Here is a 17,967-nt window from a genome sequence, read left to right on the forward strand (position 1 = left end):
TTTGCCTGGCTGAACTGGCTACAATCCCAAAAGTAATTTAAAGCATCACCTGTCTTCAAGAAGATAATGGAACCTTCAAGCCAGCCATTCCGATTTGCTGATGCACTTAGCTGTCTGTTCACCTGAGAATTAAGAGTTGACTCTCTAGGATAGATAGGAACCCAGTGTAGATATATGCAGACAGGTGGCCAAGGTCATTGTGGGGTGAGTATTTTTTCTCCCCATCCCACTTCCCATTGCTGTATTTGGTTCCTTTCAATAAAATGTCCATTGTGTTTCAGTGGTATAGTCCACACAGTTATAATGTATTTTCATTGTGCAATTAATCACTCGTTTAAAGCCCTCTTGTCAATAATACCTGAATGGACTTTACCTTTCATTCATTCCCAGTTTCCCTCATGATTCTAGCTGTGTTGTAATTAATAAGGAAAATATATCCTAACATGTAAAGAACGTTTATTTACAGTCATTATGTCTTCCAAAGTAAACAAATTAATAATTTAATCATCAGACAGATGAGCTATGAATCAGGGGTCCTTAACTTTGGCCAAGTGAGTATCCTGGCTATTAGATTACTATTCCATAAAATGGGGACCAAAACCTCACAGACCTGTTGTGATGAGCAAATAAATTGTGTGATTATGATGTGTTTGTAAGGGTTAACAGTGCCTCCTATTAAACAGGATTGATGAGCTAGGGTTTGCCTCAGGTTCTTTTCATAGACAATCCCTATATTGTCACTTTCTTATAACTGAAGAAGCAGGCATGCTGTTTACTTCCAGACTGCAGTTGCCAATGCAGTGAAACCCCATGTGTGGTCAGAGGTGAAAGGGCAATTGGATTATGGTGTTTTCTTTTCTACTTGCATAGGACAACTTTTTTGACACAGCTAGTAACTCTATCATAAGGGTGTACATTTTTTCAAATGGTCTCCTTTTTCATATTCACATCATTTGTACTAGGATATCATATCTTCAAAGGGCCTTGAAATAAGCTGGTCCCTGTCCCTGATTTTGCAAGTGAGCTTCTAGAAGCTAATTGGTAATATTTAACCAAATCCAGCACACACATTTGGCATAAGATATTCTCATTGAGTAATTTTATCTCTTACTCTTTTTTAGTTATGTTAATTATTCCCAATGTGATACTTTTTCCCCTTTATATATTTCTTTGTTCATGACCTAATAATAAGCTTAAATACCAAGGAACAGTTGTCCTGTCTGTAGTTATGTTTTCCTAGGACCTAGCTTCCCAAACCCCAGGCCCTTAACATGTGGTCCACAAAGGGCACACAAGTAGCCATTACCAAGTATGGGCCACAAAACAGTGTCTGGCCCAACTCATGTCAGCAATTTAATCTCAATCACAGTACCCAAGCTCCCCCATCTATCCACATGTGGGCCTGTTGTCACCCTCCCAACTCTCAGGAAGGAGGCTCAGTTGGTATCAAAAGGTTCAGTTCTCTTCAGTCACATAAGAATTCTATTTGTTTCAATCACTTTTAAGTTCCAATGGGAGAGCATGTTTTGGAAGTAAAAGGGCTGACTAGCACAAACATCTCCTTTCTGATTTGACAACTTCTTCTGAAGAGTGGACCACATTTGGTACAAATCCACTCTTCACCCCTTCCCAACCCTCCTGGATTGTAATCTCCCCCCTTTTAACCAGCTCATATATGTCTCTGGTCAGGTCTGTGAAGGCTTTCTCCACATTAATGGCATCTCGGGCTGACGTCTCAATGTACTTCATGCCGTATGCAGCAGCCAGTTTCTCGGCCTCGTGGCGAGTCACTTGCCTCTGTGTATCCAGGTCACACTTGTGACCCACCAGAACAAATACAATTTGGTAGGGCTGAACATGTACTTTGGTCTCTTCTAACCACTCATGGACATTCTGGAAGGACCTGCGGTTGGTAATGTCAAATAAGAGAAGACCACCTACTGAGTTCCTGTAGTAGGCTCGAGTGATGGATCTAAAACACAAGAAAGAAGTAAAGAATAAAGGTTGTGCCCAATTGTCCACACTCCATTGAATTCAGTGTTTTCTAGTGTTCTTGTTAACTGACACAGTACTTTAGTATAAGTGTTTTCTTTTTTTAAACAACAGAATACAAGTGCCATTCCATAATAATAATGATATGGGACCTTTAATTGGGTGAAGTTTTGATAGTATTTTTCTATAAATGACTTTCAGACATTTCTCTTGGTTCAGTATTGGAAAGTGACCCTGGGGATGACGGATCTGTGTCCTACCTTTAGGCAGATATACAACTAACTCTCCCACTTCCAAATCTGAATAAGTGACAGAGACTTGCTGTTCTGCAAAATATGATACCTAAATCACAGGGTTATCTTGAAGCAAAATGAAATAATGAGTGTTAGAGTGATCTGTAATATGGAAAATTCATTATACATGCTAGTAGTTGAAAGAGGATTTTTCTAAGAATAAAAAAATTAGGACAGTTAACAGAAGTTATTATAACTATATGGGTATCTTGTACGGATGAGAAAAACTGCCTAAATAAATAGTCAAAAGTTACCCTTAAATCATATTAGTTTAAATCATTATAATCAGAATATTTCTAAAATCTATTACTCATTTGCTATACTTCTTAAACAGAAGAAAGTTTCCATATTTTAACTTCTAGATTTGATGAACCTCATTATAAATGTATATTATAGTAGTTTCCTTTAGAATACTGTGATCTTTGATCTATGTGTATTTGTAGGTTTTCTGTCTTCTTGGATGAAGAAGATAAACAATGAAAGACTTAATAGCTTAGGGGAAATGGCCCAATGCTAATAGAACAAACATCGCCCAAGCTAGATGGTGGTAAGGGCAGAGCTTACAAACAACTTCAAGTGTCCATAATTGGCAAATCAGCCCTAAGGAATGAAAACATTTTTAACTTCCTTATGTTTGAAGATTCATGAAGCATGGTAGGTATACCAGGAAATTAGGCATACATGAAGATTCCGATTTGTAAAAATCTTGATTCAAGAAATCAACAAGCAAGCTGTAGATGCCTGTCATCTCTACAATATATTATTTGTGGTTTTTGAATATTTAGCAAAGAAAATCATGAAGCCCTTTCTAAGCACAACATAAGGCTACATAAAACTTCAAATCTTCCCTTAAAAACCTTAAAGTGAAAAGATAAATGACAAACTGGGAAATATCTTACAACATGCATGACAGAAAAGGGTTAATATTCTTAGTCTGTAATGAACTCTTACAAATCAGTATTGCCCAATAAAGAAGAAGCAGGCAATATTAACAGGCTGTTTATACAGAAATTCCAAAACAATATACAGAAATAATCTCTTCACTTAAGAGAAATGCAAGTTTAAAGTGAACTTGAATGCGATATTTGTTGCAGTGTTGTTTGTAGGAGTGAGGAGTTAGAGATAAGTTTGTGATTCTTTTCTCTAACCGTTTTTAATTATCAAACCACTATCTTCTGTGCTCAATTAGTGTTCAATAGATAATGAATAAATGATCATAAACAGGGGCTATTGAGTCCTTTTGATTTGGTTTTTGTTGCTGTATGTGACTTTAGTTCATACTATCTTCTGCAAAGTTCTCTGTGTATATTTTTGTGTTCTCTCACCTCTCTCTTTATTCATTCTGCTTCCTATCCCTGGGCATTTCCTGTTTTTGCTTGGACTTTGTGTTTTTGACTACATTTTCTGTGTAGTAATACATATTATTATAAATAATACATACTACAAAGGGAAAGCAAAGAGTTGTGAGAGAAAATCAAGCATGTTCATTGACTACTCATTAGATGTCAAGCGTTACATGGGGAGTGGCATACAAATACAAACAAGACATTCTTTTGTGTGATTGGTGATTTTCTCCTGACAATGCTAGCACTGATATTCTAAGAAGGAATGGGCTCTGTGTGATTTGATTACATGGTATTCTCTTGATTACATGGAGTGTCTTCATGCTGTTTTTCAGAAGCAAGCTCAGTAACTGGTACATAGTTGATGATCACTGTATGCTGGTTGCAAGAATCAATCATCAGTACGTATCTCCTATTTCCTTTATGTTAGGACATATGTCAGCATACATACACACAAACACTTACATATGTACACAGAAATAGAGATATAAGGTAATATGCATCCATCTATATCTATGTATGTATCATCTATCTGTTGTCTGTCTTCTATCTATGGCTGTTAGTTATGTTAGGTTGATGTGGAACAATTTTGAAAGTATGTTACATAGGGCAGGTTGATGGAGTTGTGGTGCAAGCAATATGTGTTATTGACTGGGCTTCCCTGCACTGAATTCCTGACTAGCCATAAGTGGATTTCAGCAGAATTCCCCTATCCCTTGTTTGTTTACCCCCTGCACCGCGATTAGAATCAGGAAGTCCTCTCTCCCCAGGGGCTTTGCAAGCTCCGAAGACCCTCCCACTGCTCACGGGCCCAGACTGAGCTCCCACCTGAACCTCTCTTGACCCGCGGTATCCCAGATCTGGAGCTTGATGCGTTTTCCTGGCTCGATCTCCACCAAACGGGAGAAAAAATCCACCCCCACGGTGGGGTCTGAAACTTGGGCAAAGCGACCCTCGGTGAAGCGGCGGATTAGACAGGACTTGCCCACTGTGGAATCCCCGATGACAATGAGCCGGAACTGGTACAGCCAGATGGCTTCCATGGCCGCGACTTGGCAGATCTCCTTGGTCCAGGCCCGGGGTCGGCGGGACGTGGTGCTCCGCCGAGGCCTCGGAGAGGAGGGCTTGGTCCGGATCTAGCTTGGCCACGAGCTCATCGCTGGCCTGGGAGCCCGATGAGAGGTAGGCCCAGGAGCCAGGAGAGTGGAGGATGGATGCTGCGCTCGCAAAGGTGATGAAATGGCAGCAGCATCAGCACCACGCACTCTGACTCATCACTGACAACCGGGTTACTGTAATACCCCACGTAAACGCGACGCTTCGGTCACCGTACTGTCTGTAAGAGGAGCGCACACAAAACGGACTGGAGAATAGCGTGTTTACTTCCTTTCTAATTGCCTCATTCACTCTCTTCTTAACTTATAAATTCGTGTACCGTTCCGATTGCAAATGTCATTCCCTTTCATTGAAACTCGTGAAACATTACAAAAACGGACGCAAAGGTCTATGATTATAGATTTGTTTATACATGTTTCCATGCTCACGTAAACATGCTAACACACACATGCACATTGATTGCTGTTTGTTTTTTAAAATATTGGAACAACCGATTTTTTATTCTAAAACTCGATTTTTGCAATTAATAAAGCTTATAGACATGTCTTTCCAACTCATTTTCTTTTGGCCATAACAATGCTGCAACAAAGATTCTTTTCTGTGTGTGAGCGCGCGGCGGGGTGGGGGGTGAGGATAAGGGTACTGGGATGTCGCTAACTTGCGTGGGGTCTTGTTACGTTTCCAAGACTAATCTCGAACTTGATATCCTTTTACCTCAGTCTCCCGAGTGGCTGGGATTACAGGACTCCAACACCACAGCTGCCTATAAAGATTCTTTTAAATACAGTCACTCACACGTTTTTCATTTGAGCTAAAGTCTTAAAAGAGAGATCAGGAACTCAAAGACTGCGATTTTTTTTTTAACCCTAATGAATATGACCATAACACTTTCCAAAAATACTTAGTAATATGAATTTTTACCAGTGATGCACAAATAGACCATTTTTCTGCAATATATCAAACATTATATATTCTATTGTATTTTTTGTTTTTGTGCTGCTGGGGATTGAACCCAGAGTGTATGTGCATGCAAGGAAAGCACTCTATCAACTGACCTATATCCCCGATCCTTTTCCTTCTTAATTCTTGTCAATATGCTACATCACTAGTTATTTTACATTTCCTTGACTAACATTAGGTCAATATCATGTCTTTTGTATTTCTTTTCTGAAAATTGTCTCTTCCTTTCCTTTATATTTTTTATGTGTAATGCTTTATCACTTACTTTTTTTCTCAGATCACTTTTACTAATGTAAGTCAACAATTTAACACTAAAAATGAACAACTTAATTGTTAGTACAGTCATTATTCCCTAAACAATATATTATACCACACAATTTACATACCATTTACATTTTATTAAGTATTATAAATAATCTAGAAATGATTTCACCTCTATGGGACAATGAATATACATTATATGCAAATACTATGTCATTTTATATAAGAGATTTGAACATCACTGATTTTGATATCTGAAGGGAATCCCCTTGAGGATACAGACATACAACTATATTTCATTACTATTTAGGCCTCAATGATATTCCATTGTACAGACAAACCATGCACAAGACAGACCACATTTTGTTTATCCACTCATCTATCAGTACACATTTGGAATTTTTCCACCTTTTGTGAATTAGTCTGCTCTGAACATTAATGAACAAATTTTACTTTGAACACCTGTTTTCAATTTCTTGGGTGTGTTCAGTGTGTACCTGAGGTTGGAATTCCTGAGTCCTATAGCACCTCTGTTTATACAATAAAAATTCTTTGTTGCATACAGTAAATGCACCATTTTACATTTCCATTTGCAATAGTATCCTTTTCAACACTTGTTATTACCTGACTTTTTCAGTCTAACCATTCTACAGTGTATGAAATGCTATCTCAATCTGGTTTAATTTGTATTTTCCTAATGACTGATGATGTCAAGCATATTTTTGCATTCTTATTGGTCATTATATTCTTTCTTAGAAAAAATGTTAATTTAGATATCATGACCATTTTAGACTGGAGTATTAGTCTATTACTGAGTTGTAAGTATTCTTTAGGTACTTTCAATAAAAGTCCCTTGTCAGATATGATATTGCAAATATTTTCTTCCATTGAGTATTTTTTTTCACTTTCTTGATGTTGTGTCTTGAAACACAAAGCTTTAAATTTTGATGAAGAACAATTTCTTTACATTTGGTCCCCAACTTACATTTTTTTAAAATTGTATGATGGTGCAAAAATGACACCATACTTCAGATTTTCTTCAGAAGTACAAACTATACTTCAAATTTTGTATTTTGATATTTTCATGAGCTAGAAAAATGTAATATAGATATTCAAGAGAGTATCTTCAATGCTGGGCAGGGACAGTGAGCCATAGATTCCAGTCAACCATGTGATCATGAGAGGAAACAGTGATTCTCTACAGTCTTCTGTGTTACTAATCTATGACATTCATTTGATAGGTGCATTTTTGACAGGTTACTTTCAATTTATGATGGGCCTATTGGGACATAACCCCATTGTAACTTGAGGACCACCTGTCATTTTCCTTTTGTTGCTTTTGCTTCTTGGGTTATATCTAAGTATTTGTCCTACATCATGAAAATTTACTCCAATGCTTTGTTCTAAGAAGTGTTTCATTTTAGCTCATACATTTAGGTGTATGGTCCATTTTGAGTTACTTTTTTTATTTATATATGACAGCAGAATGCATTACAATACTTATTACATATATAGAGCACAATTTTTCATATCTCTGGTTGTATACAAAGTGTATTCACACCAACTCTTGTCTTCATACATGTACTTTGGATGATAATGATCGTCATATTCCACCATCATAAATTACCCCCTACCCCCTCACTTCCCCTCCCACCCCTCTGCCCTATCTAGAGTTCATCTTTTCCTCCCATGCTCCCTCTCCCCACCCCACTGTGATTCACCCCCCCTTATATCAGAGAAAACATTTGGCATTTGTTTTTTTTTTGGGGGGGGGGGGATTGGCTGACTTCCCCTAGCATTATCTTCTCCAACTCCATCCATTTGCCTGCAGATGCCATGATTTTACTCTCTTTTATTGCTGAGTAATATTCTATTGTATATGTATGTGTGTGTATGTGTGTGTGTGTGTGTGTGTGTGTGTGTGTGTGTGTACAGCACAGTTTCTTTATCCATTCATCTACTGAAGGGCATCTAGGTTGGCTCCATAGTTTAGCTATTGGGAATTGTGCTGCTATAAATGTTGATGTGGCTGTGTCCCTGTAGTATGCTGTTTTTAAGTCCTTTGGGTATAGTCCGAGGAGAGGGATAGCTGAGTCAAATGGTGGTTCTATTCTAAGTTTTCCAAGGAATCTCCAACCTGCTTTCCAGATTGGCTGCACCGATTTGCAGTCCCACCAGCAGTGTGTGAATGTGCATTTTTCCCCACATCCTCGCCAACACTTATTGTTGTTTGTCTCCATAATAGCTGCCATTCTGACAGGAGTGAGATGATATCTTAAAGTAGCTTTGATTTGCATTTCTCTAATTGCTAGAGATGATGAACATTTTTTCATATATTTGCTGATTGATTGTGTATCATCTTCTGAGAAGTGTCTGTTCAGGTCCTTGGTCCATTTGTTGATTGGGTTATTTGTTATTTTGGTGCTTATCTTTTTGAGTTCTTTATATACTCTAGAGATTAGAGCTCTATCTGATGTGTGAGGGGTAAAAAATTTGCTCCCCAAATGTAGGCTCTCTATTCACCTCATAGGTTGTTTCTTTTGCTAAGAAGAAACTTTTTAGTTTGAGTCCATCCCATTTATTGATTCTTAGTTTTAATTCTTGTGAACACAGGACTCTTATTGAAGAAGTTGGGGCCTAATCCCACATGATGAAGACTAGGGCCTACTTCTTCTTCTATTAGACACAGGGTCTATGGTTTAATTCCTAGATCCTTGATCCACTTTGAGTTGAGTTTTGTGCATGGTGAGAGATAGGGGTTCAATTTCATTTTGTTGCATATGGATTTTACAGTTTTCCTAGCACCATTTGTTGAAGAGGCCATCTTTTCTGCACGTTTTTGGCACCTTTGTCTAATATAAGATAATTTTATATTAGTTTATAGTTTTGTGGGTTAGTCTCTGTGTCCTCTATTCTGTACCATTGATCTATCATTCTGTTTTGGTGCCAATACCATGCTGTTTTTGTTACTATTGCTCTGTAGTATAGTTTAAGGTCTGGTATAGTGATGCTACCTGCTTCACCCTTCCTGCTAAGGATTGCTTTAGCTATTCTGGGTCTCTTATTTTTCCAGATGAATTTCATGATTGCCTTTTCTATTTCTATGAGGAATTCCATTGGGATTTTGATTAGAATTACATTAAATCTGCATAGTGCTTTTGGAAGTATGGTTATTTTGATAATATTAATTCTGCCTATCCAAGATCTAGGTAGATCTTTCCATCTTCTAAGGTCTTTTATTGTATAGATCTTTCACCTCTTTTGTTAAGTTGATTCCCAAGTATTTTTTTTTTTTTGAGGATATTGTGAATGGAGTAGTTTTCCTCATTTCCTTCTCAGGGGATTTGTCACTGATATACAGAAATGCCTTTGATTTATGGGTGTTGATTTTATATCCTGCTACTTTGCTGAATTCATTTACTAGTTTTAGGAGTTTTCTGGTGGAACTTTTAGGGTCTTCTAGGTATAGAATCATCCGCAAATAGTGCTAATTTGAGTTCTTCTTTTCCTATGTGTATCCATTTAATTTCTTTCATCTGTCTAACTGCTCTGGCCAGTGTTTCAAGAACTATGCTGAATAGAAGTGGTGAGAGAGGGCATGCCTGTCTTGCTCCAGATTTTAGAGGGAATGCCTTCATTTTTTCTCTGTTTAGAATGATGTTGGCCTGAGGCTTAGCATAGATAGCCTTTATAATATTGAGATAAGTTCCTGTTATTCCTAGTTTTTCTAGTGTTTTGAACATAAAGGGGTGCTGTGTTTTGTCAAATGGTTTTTCTGTGTCTATCGAGATGATCATATAATTCTTATCTTTGAGTCTATTGATGTGATGAATTACATTTATTGATTTCCGTATGTTGAACCAACCTTGCATCCCTGGAATGAATCCCACTTGATCATGGTGCACAATCTTTTTGATATGTTTTTGTATTCCATTTGCCAGAATTTTAATGAGGATTTTTGTATCTACGTTCATTAGAGATATTGGTCTGAAGTTTTCTTTCTTTGAAGCATCTTGTCTAGTTTAGGAATCAGGGTGATATTGGCCTCATAGAATGAGTTTGGAAGTGCTGCCTCTTTTTGTATTTTCTGAAATAAATTGGAGAGTATTGGTATAAGTTCTTCTTTAAAGGTCTTGTAGAACTCGGCTGTGTATCCATCTAGTCCTGGGCTTTTCTTGTTTGATAGTCTTTTGTTGGCTTCTTCTATTTCCTCACTTGATATTGGTCTGTTTAAATTGTGTATATCTTCCTGACTCAATCTGGGGAGATCGTATGACTAAGGAATTTGCTGCACCCTTCCCCTGACTCAGGCAATGGCAAGGCCCTACTGAGGTGGATGGCTCAAGGCGTCCATCCTCTGGAGGAGCGCAGTATGTTTCTGGGAATGGGCTGATTTGTTTTTGTATTCCTTTAATAAGTATACTTATGACTTCTCATATGACCATTAAGTATGAAGGAAAAAAACATGACTTTCCCAAGTAATGCAACTACTTCTAAAGAATGGATCTGTTTGCTCTAAATGCAATGATTCATCTGTGGAGTGTAAATTGTTAATGTCTAATGAAAAACTCCCTGTATTCCTGTCAAGGAAGTTTTTGAGAAATTAAATTAAAATCTAGAGAAGAAAAATTAATGTTAAGAAGACAGATTAGTGCTTAGTACTGGGCAACTTGTTCTTGTTCCTGTGCACAATGGTTTGTGCTCTTATTCTTGTTTGATTAAATTTAATAACAAGTCAACCACTTGCCATAACCATGGCACCGGTTCCAGTCAGTAAGTCAAGAAAGAATAGTCAAGGTATAGGCCAATAGTTTGGGATATTTCTAACTATTATTAAAAGTTAACTAAGCAGAAACAGCTCAAAGCAAAACGCGAACTGAAAGTACAAATGCTTACTTATGCATAAGCCAAGATACATTCTTCTATTGTAATTGTAGCTACGTAATATTTTGTTTCTTTGAATAATGACTCCTGTTTTGTATCCACAAAGTACTGTGAGCCTGCCAAAATGAAAAGTATATATGATCAACTTCACAAGTAAAGATTGGTATCAGCACCTTCACTTTGGTGTCTGTGTTGTTTCTCCACCCCTCTTTTGCCGACTCCTCACCATCCTTTCGTCTCCTGAGACCCCCCTGTTGGAGCTAGTCTCCGACAGGAATTTATTGATGCCTTCACTGTCTTCTATTTATTAGAGTATAAGGTTTCAAAATAATTTCTGATTACCCTCTGTATTTCTGTAGAGTCTGTTGTGATATTACCTTTTTCATCATGGATGCTGGCAATTTGAGTTCTCTCTCCTTCTCTTCATTAGTGTGGCTAAGGGTCTGTCAATGTTATTTATTTACTTTTTGTTTTGTCTATTTTTTCAATTGTTTCTTTTGTTTTGATTTCATTGATTTCAGCTCTGATTTTAATTATTTCTTGACTTCTACTGCATTTGCTGCTGATTTGTTCTTCTTTGTCTAGAGCTTTGAGATGTAGTGTGAGGTCATTTATTTGTTGACTTTTTCTTCTTTTAAGGAATGATCTCCACGCAATGAACTTTCCTCTTAGTACTGCTTTCATAGTGTCCCAGAGATTTCGATATGTTGTGTCTGTGTTCTCATTTACCTCTAAGAATTGTTTTAATCTTCTTCTTGATGTCTTCTGCAACCCATTATTCATTCAGTAGCATATTGTTTAGTCTCCATGTGATGCAGAAATTCTTATTCTTTATTTTGTTGTTGATTTCCAATTTCATTCCATTATGATCTGACAAAATGCATGGTAGTATCTCTACTTTTTTGTATTTGCTAAGAGTTGCTTTGTGACATAGTATATGGTCTATTTTAGAGAAGGATCCATGTGCTGCTGAGAAGAAAGTGTATCCATTTGATGTTGGGTGGTATATTCTATATATGTCAGTTAAGTGTAAGTTATTAATTGTATTATTGAGCTCTATAGTTTCTTTATTCAACTTTTGTTTGGAAGATCTATCCAGTGGTGAGAAAGGTTGTTATAGTCACCCCAAATTTTTGTGTGGTGGTCTATTTGACTCTTGAACTTGAGAAGAGTTTGTTTATTGAACATAGATGCTCCATTGTTTGGGGCATATATATTTATAATTGTTTTTTTTTAAAGAGAGAGTGAGAGAGAGAGAGTGAGAATTTTTAAAATATTTTTTAGTTTTCGGTGGACACAACATCTTTTTTTGTATGTGGTGCTGAGGATCGAACCCGGGCCGTATGCATGCCAGGTGAGCGTGCTACGGCTTGAGCCACATCCCCAGCCTCTATATTTATAATTGTTAAGTCTTGTTGGTGTATGGTTCCCTTGAGTAGTCTGTAGTGTCCTTTTTTATCCTTTTTGATTAACTTTAGTTTGAAGTCTACTTTATTTGATATGAGGGTGGAAACCCCTGATTGCTTCTGCAGTCCATGTGAGTGGTATGATTTTTCCCAACCTTTCACCTTCAGTCTGTGAATGTTTTTTCCTATGAGTTGAGTCTTGGAGGCAGCATATTGTTGTTGTTGTTGTTGTTTATCCAATCTGCTAGTGTATGTCTTCTGATTGGTGAGTTTAGGTCATTAATATTCAGGGTTATTATTGAGACATGATTTGTATTTCCAGCCATTTTTGTTATTTAATGTGACTTGGTTTCTCCTCTGATTAGAATTTCCTTTAGTGTAATCCCTCCCTCTGCTGATTTTCATCATTTTTTTTAATTTCCTCTTCTTAGAATATTTTTCTGAGGGTGTTCTGTAGAGCAGACTTTCTAGTTGTAAATTCTTTTAACTTTTGTTTATCATGGAAGGTTTTTATTTCATCATCAAATCTAAAGCTTACTTTTGCTGGATATAAGATTCTTGGTTGGCATTCATTTTCTTTCAGAGCTTGGTGTATGTTGTTTCAGGATCTCCTGGCTTTGAGGGTCTGGGTTGAAAAATCTGCTGAGATACAAATTGGTCTCCCCCTATTTGTGATCTGATTCCTCTCACTTGCAGCCTTTAAGATTCTACCCTTATTCTGTATGCTAGGCATTTTCATTATAATGTGACTTGGTATCGATCTGTTGTAATTTCGTACATTGGGTGTCCTGTAAGCCTCTTGCATTTGATTTTCCAATTCATTCTTCATGCTTGGGAAATTTTCTGATATTATCTCATTGCAGAGATTGTGCATTCCTTTGGTTTGAAACTCTGTCCCAATAACTCTTAGATTTGGTCTTTTGATGCTATCCCATAATTCTTGGATGTTCTGTTCATGGTTTCTTACTATTTTCACTGTGTGGTTAACTTTATTTTTCAGATTATATACTTTATCTTCATTATCTGATGTTCTTTCTTCCAAGTGATCTAGTCTGTTGGTTATGCTTTCTATTGAGTTTTTTATTTGGTTTATTGTATCCTTCATTTCAAGGATTTCTGACTGTTTTTTTTTTTTTCAGAGTATCTATCTCTTTCTTGAAGTAATCTTTCATTACCTGTATTTGCTCTCTTATCTCTTTGTTGGAGTAATCAATTTTTACCTGCATTTGCTCATTTAGGTCATTCTTTAATTCACAGATCATTTTAATTATGAAACTTCTGAACTCCTTCTCTGACATTTCACCAACTTCACTGTCCATGGGTTCTGTTATTACAGTGTCCTGGTTTGTTTGGGGCATTTTCCTCCCTTGTGTTTTCATGTTGTCTATGTGTCTTCCTTTCTTGCAGTGTGGATCTGAGATATTATAGTTTCTTCCCTATATTCTTGTAGTACCTGTGCAGATTGTCTGTACCTCACCTTAATGTTGGGCTTCCAGACCCTGATGGTGTCCCTCAATTGATGCTACTGCATCCTGGGTATGAAACCTGCATAAGTTGGAGTGTGTGGATCTGTGCAGCTGGGCTTGACCTCCTGTGGTAGTCTGCTGGTCGGAAGGGGCTGTCCTGCGCCAGAGGCTAGGATCTTGCAGTGTTTGCCCCATCGGGGGAGAGGTGAACTGGGCCTACTGAGATCCTGGATCCTGCATGGGCTGGTGTGGGTGGTCTGGGCTGGATCTTGGTTCCACTGGTCAGAAGGGGGTAATCCTGAACCAGAGGCTAGGCTCTGGTGAGTGTCTGCCAGGCCAGGAAAGGGGTGAACCCAGCCCCCTGGACCCTGCAGAGGCTGGTGTAGGTGGATCTGGGCTGCTGGGCTTGACCTCCTGCGGTGGTCTGCTGGTAGGAAGGGGCCGAATTACTTTTTTTTTTTATATGGTGTGAGATAGAGTTCCAGCTTCATTCTTTAGCATGTGGATATCCAGTTGTCCCAGCACCCTTTCTTGGAGGGACAATTCTTCTCCATTGAGTGATTTTGACACTCTTATTGAAAGTTTATTTCTGGATTCAATTTATTCCATTCATCTAGATGTCTACCCTGATGCCAGTACAACACTATCTTGACCATTGTGCCTTATATTAATTTTGAAATTGAAAGTGTAAGACCTCCTACTGTGTTCTTCCTTTACAAGATTGTTTTGGCTATTTGGAGCCCCATTGCAATTCCACATGAATTTAAGAACAGCTTGTCAAATTCCACAATTAAGGCAGGTAGAATGTTGATAGAAATTGCATTAACTCTTTACAGTAATTTGGGGATTATTGCTGTCTTCCACCAAATTAAATCTTCCAATCCATGAACATGGTATATCTTTACATTTATTTAAGTCTTTTGACAATGTTTTTGTAGTTTAGATATATAAAACTTGTATTTCTTTGGCTAAGTTATTCCTACGTATTTTACTTTTGATGTTATTATGAATGAAATCGTCTTCTTAATTTCACTTTTAGGTTGCTTATTGCAAGTGTATAAAATACTATTGTTTGTTTATATTGATTTTATATCTTTATATCTTCCACCCTTAATAATTATTTTTAGTGTGTTACTTATAATTCTGTCAAGTGCTTTTGTGCACATGAGCTTATCATATGATTTTTGTTATTCAATATCAATATGATGCATAACATTTATTGAATTTTGTTTGTTCATTTTGTGGTACTAGGGATTGAACTCTGGGACTGGCACATGCTAGGCAAGTGCTCTACTATACACACACACACATTTTATATATATATATATATATATATATATATATATATATATATATATATAATGTCTTGAATTTCATCTTCATCTTGCTGAATGGAAAACTATGAGAATAGTCTTGGTTCAAATACTACAGATTTTTCTTGTTTTCTTTTTTTTCCAAGATTTTTTGAATGGGTATTTAATTTTTCATAACTTTATTTTATATATTTATTTTTATTTGGTGCTAAGGACCAAATCCAATGACTCACATGTGCTAGGCAAGTGTTCTACCACTGAGTCACAACCCCAGCCTGGGTATTTCTTTATTTCCTTTTTGTTCTTAGTACCATTTCCAAAGGTTTTAAATGGTTTGTTTGTTTATTTATTTATAAGGCTGATGATTGAACCCAGGGCCCTTCACAGGCTAGGCAGTACTCTACCACTGAGCCACATTCCCAGCCCTTCAATGATTGTGTAAAAATTAACTTTCATGAGTTTAAATGGAATTGCATCAGCAAAGCTCTCATGCTAGAAGTCCATCCTGCCTTTCTCATTTGTAGTAGCTGTTTGTATAGAAGTAGTAGCTGTTCCATGGGCTGAAAATATTTTCTCCAAGTCCATGAATTATATTTTGAATTTTAAATAATGGTAGTTGTTTAAATATTAAAGATTCTTCAAATTTTGCTTAAATGTGAAATTTATGTTCTGCGTATCATTACTATTTTTTATCTTGTTGAGGAAGTACTTCCTAAACTCAATTAAAACTTTTTTTGTGTGTGTGGTTCTGAAGATGGAACCTAAGGTCTTCCACAAGCTAAGCAAGCACTCTTACAGTGAGCTACACCACTGGCCTTAGCCCCATTTTATCTTAATAAAAGTATTTTCCTCTATTATCTTTATTTACAAATACATTTTTACAGTCAAAATCTTTCATCCATTTGAAAATGTTTTGCATTTGCAAATACAGGTCTAATAAGAAGTCTTCCTGTATAACCAAGGATAGAATTTAAATTGGTTCTTTTGAACTAGTATGATATGGAGCCTTTGGGTATCTCTGAGGTAGCAGAGGCCTATTGGCCAATGTTAGAACAAGTATTTGGGCTTTTCCTTGAGCCTGTGTTTGTCCCCTTTGGGCTTTTTGGTTTTTCTCAGTCTTGTCCCTGTTTTTAAAATCCCCAAAGTTCAAATTTAAAAAGTGGTTAATGAGAATTTGAGGCTTTATTTCAGGCCATGTTTATCCAGTCTAACTTACATTGGGGATGAGCTGTGTTAAAGAAAAGATCAATTTTTCTTTAAGTCCTCTGCCTTAAAGTCTTGAGGTAATTCTAATAGTGAGGATGTAAAGACCTTATTATTATTATTATTATTATTATTTGTTACCAGGGATTGAATTCATGGACATTTGACCACTGAGCCACATCCTCAGCCCCATTTTGTATTTTATTTAGAGACAGGGTCTCACTGAGTTGCTTAGCACCTTGCTAAGTTGCTGAGGCTGGCTTTGAACTCACGATCCTCCCGCCTAGGCCTCTGAGCAGCTGGAATTACAGCTGTGCACCACCACACCTAGCCAAGATTTTTTTTTTTTTAATTGGGAGTGTGCTTGAATGGGATAAACCCAGGTAAAATTAAATGAAGATTACTTAGCTTTCTTAACTAATGAAAACCCTAATAAAAGCCATGTGAAGTGGTGCATGCTTGTAATCCTAGTGATTCTGGAGCTGAGGCAGTAGGATTGTGAGTTGTTAGAAACCAGCCTCTGAAATTTAGCAAGACCCTGTCACAAAATAAAAAGATATAAAGGCTGGGGATGTAGATCAGTGGTACAATGCTCTGGGTTCAATACCCAGTACCACAAAAACCATCTAACAAACAGAAGATGAAAAACAAACCTCTCCAAAACAAAACAAAGACCTAAGTTTGTTACAAGAAAAAACTTGAGAAATCATCTTAATAAAGAACAAAAATCTTTGCTTTATAGGCCAGTTTTTGTAAACTTCACCAAGAGCAGATCCAAATATTAAAAAAAAATCTAAATTGCTTTAAGCACAGAAAATTTGTTTTATATCAATTAATTATTTTTTGTTTTAGAAAACCCATTAAATACTTTTTCCTCAATTATAATCAACTATACACCCACACAAAATTTCTTTTATAAGCTCAGCCTCCACAAACCTTCTGTGACTTTGTTTAACCTTCTCATTTTGCCCATATCCTTCTTTTCATTTTGGAACAATCTAGTAATTTCACTGTAGGACAAAATCTATTTTACCATACAAGATATTTTTTTAAAAGAATTTAATGCTTATTTTTTATTTATTTGTTTTTTATTTTTATGTGGTGCTGAGAATTGAACCCAGTACCTCACCAGTGCTAGGCAAGTGCTCTACCACTGAACTACTTTCGTCATATCTCTTTTACTTCTTCTTACTGGTTTGTTTCTGCTTTGTTTCCTTCTTTAAATTTACATGTTGAAACAGTCCTTACAAAATTTCTGACTTTAGATAAAATTACTGTTTTCCTCAATGAAATGAAATATTTTAAAATATTTTTTATCATCAAAACATAGCTTAGGTTTTTTTGTATTCCTTTCAAATGGAATTACACATTATTAAAAATTTAACTCAGACTAACTTGGTTTTTAGTGAAGAACCAGAAGAAAGCAATCTTAAACTTTTTGTATACCAATAGTTTAAGAAAACATGTTTATTAGAACCAGAGTATTGAAGTTATGATTAACCACTGTAGCTTTAGTATTTTACTGTAAAAATGACTCAGAGGTTTTCTCTAACATACATTTATAAGGGATTGAAGATGGTAAGATGGTGGATTAGAGGAAGGCTGTATTTCCAGTTCCTTCATGGTTCAGGATTCAAGCAGCAGGAGGATGGCTTCTTAGTGTGGTGGGTGAAAAAGGAAATTTTCTGAAATTTAATATTGGACAGTGAGTATCTTGAGACTCAAAAATT

The 17,967-nt window shown here is 36.6% G+C and overlaps 1 protein-coding gene across 1 annotated transcript; it reads right to left on the minus strand.

Annotated features, from left to right (window-relative positions):
* Positions 1–1,545: 1,545 nt before the first annotated feature.
* Positions 1,546–4,671, minus strand: Rab39b (RAB39B, member RAS oncogene family). Its single transcript, XM_077107559.1, has 2 exons — positions 4,457–4,671; positions 1,546–1,972 (listed from the first exon to the last, which is right to left on the minus strand). Exons 1-2 carry the CDS (start codon positions 4,669–4,671, stop codon positions 1,546–1,548), a joined length of 642 nt encoding a protein of 213 aa, XP_076963674.1.
* Between the last annotated feature and the right edge of the window lie 13,296 nt (positions 4,672–17,967).

This window comes from Callospermophilus lateralis, chromosome X (assembly GCF_048772815.1).
Source record: "Callospermophilus lateralis isolate mCalLat2 chromosome X, mCalLat2.hap1, whole genome shotgun sequence".
Lineage (NCBI taxonomy): Eukaryota > Metazoa > Chordata > Mammalia > Rodentia > Sciuridae > Callospermophilus > Callospermophilus lateralis.

Coding starts and splice junctions, on each gene's coding strand:
- Rab39b (XM_077107559.1), bottom strand. CDS start 4,671: ATGGAAGCCATCTGGCTGTACCAGTTCCGGCTCATTGTCATCGGGGAT. Junction 1,973..4,456: donor GCGGGTCAAGAGAGGTTCAG/GTGGGAGCTCAG, acceptor CTTGTGTTTTAG/ATCCATCACTCGAGCCTACT.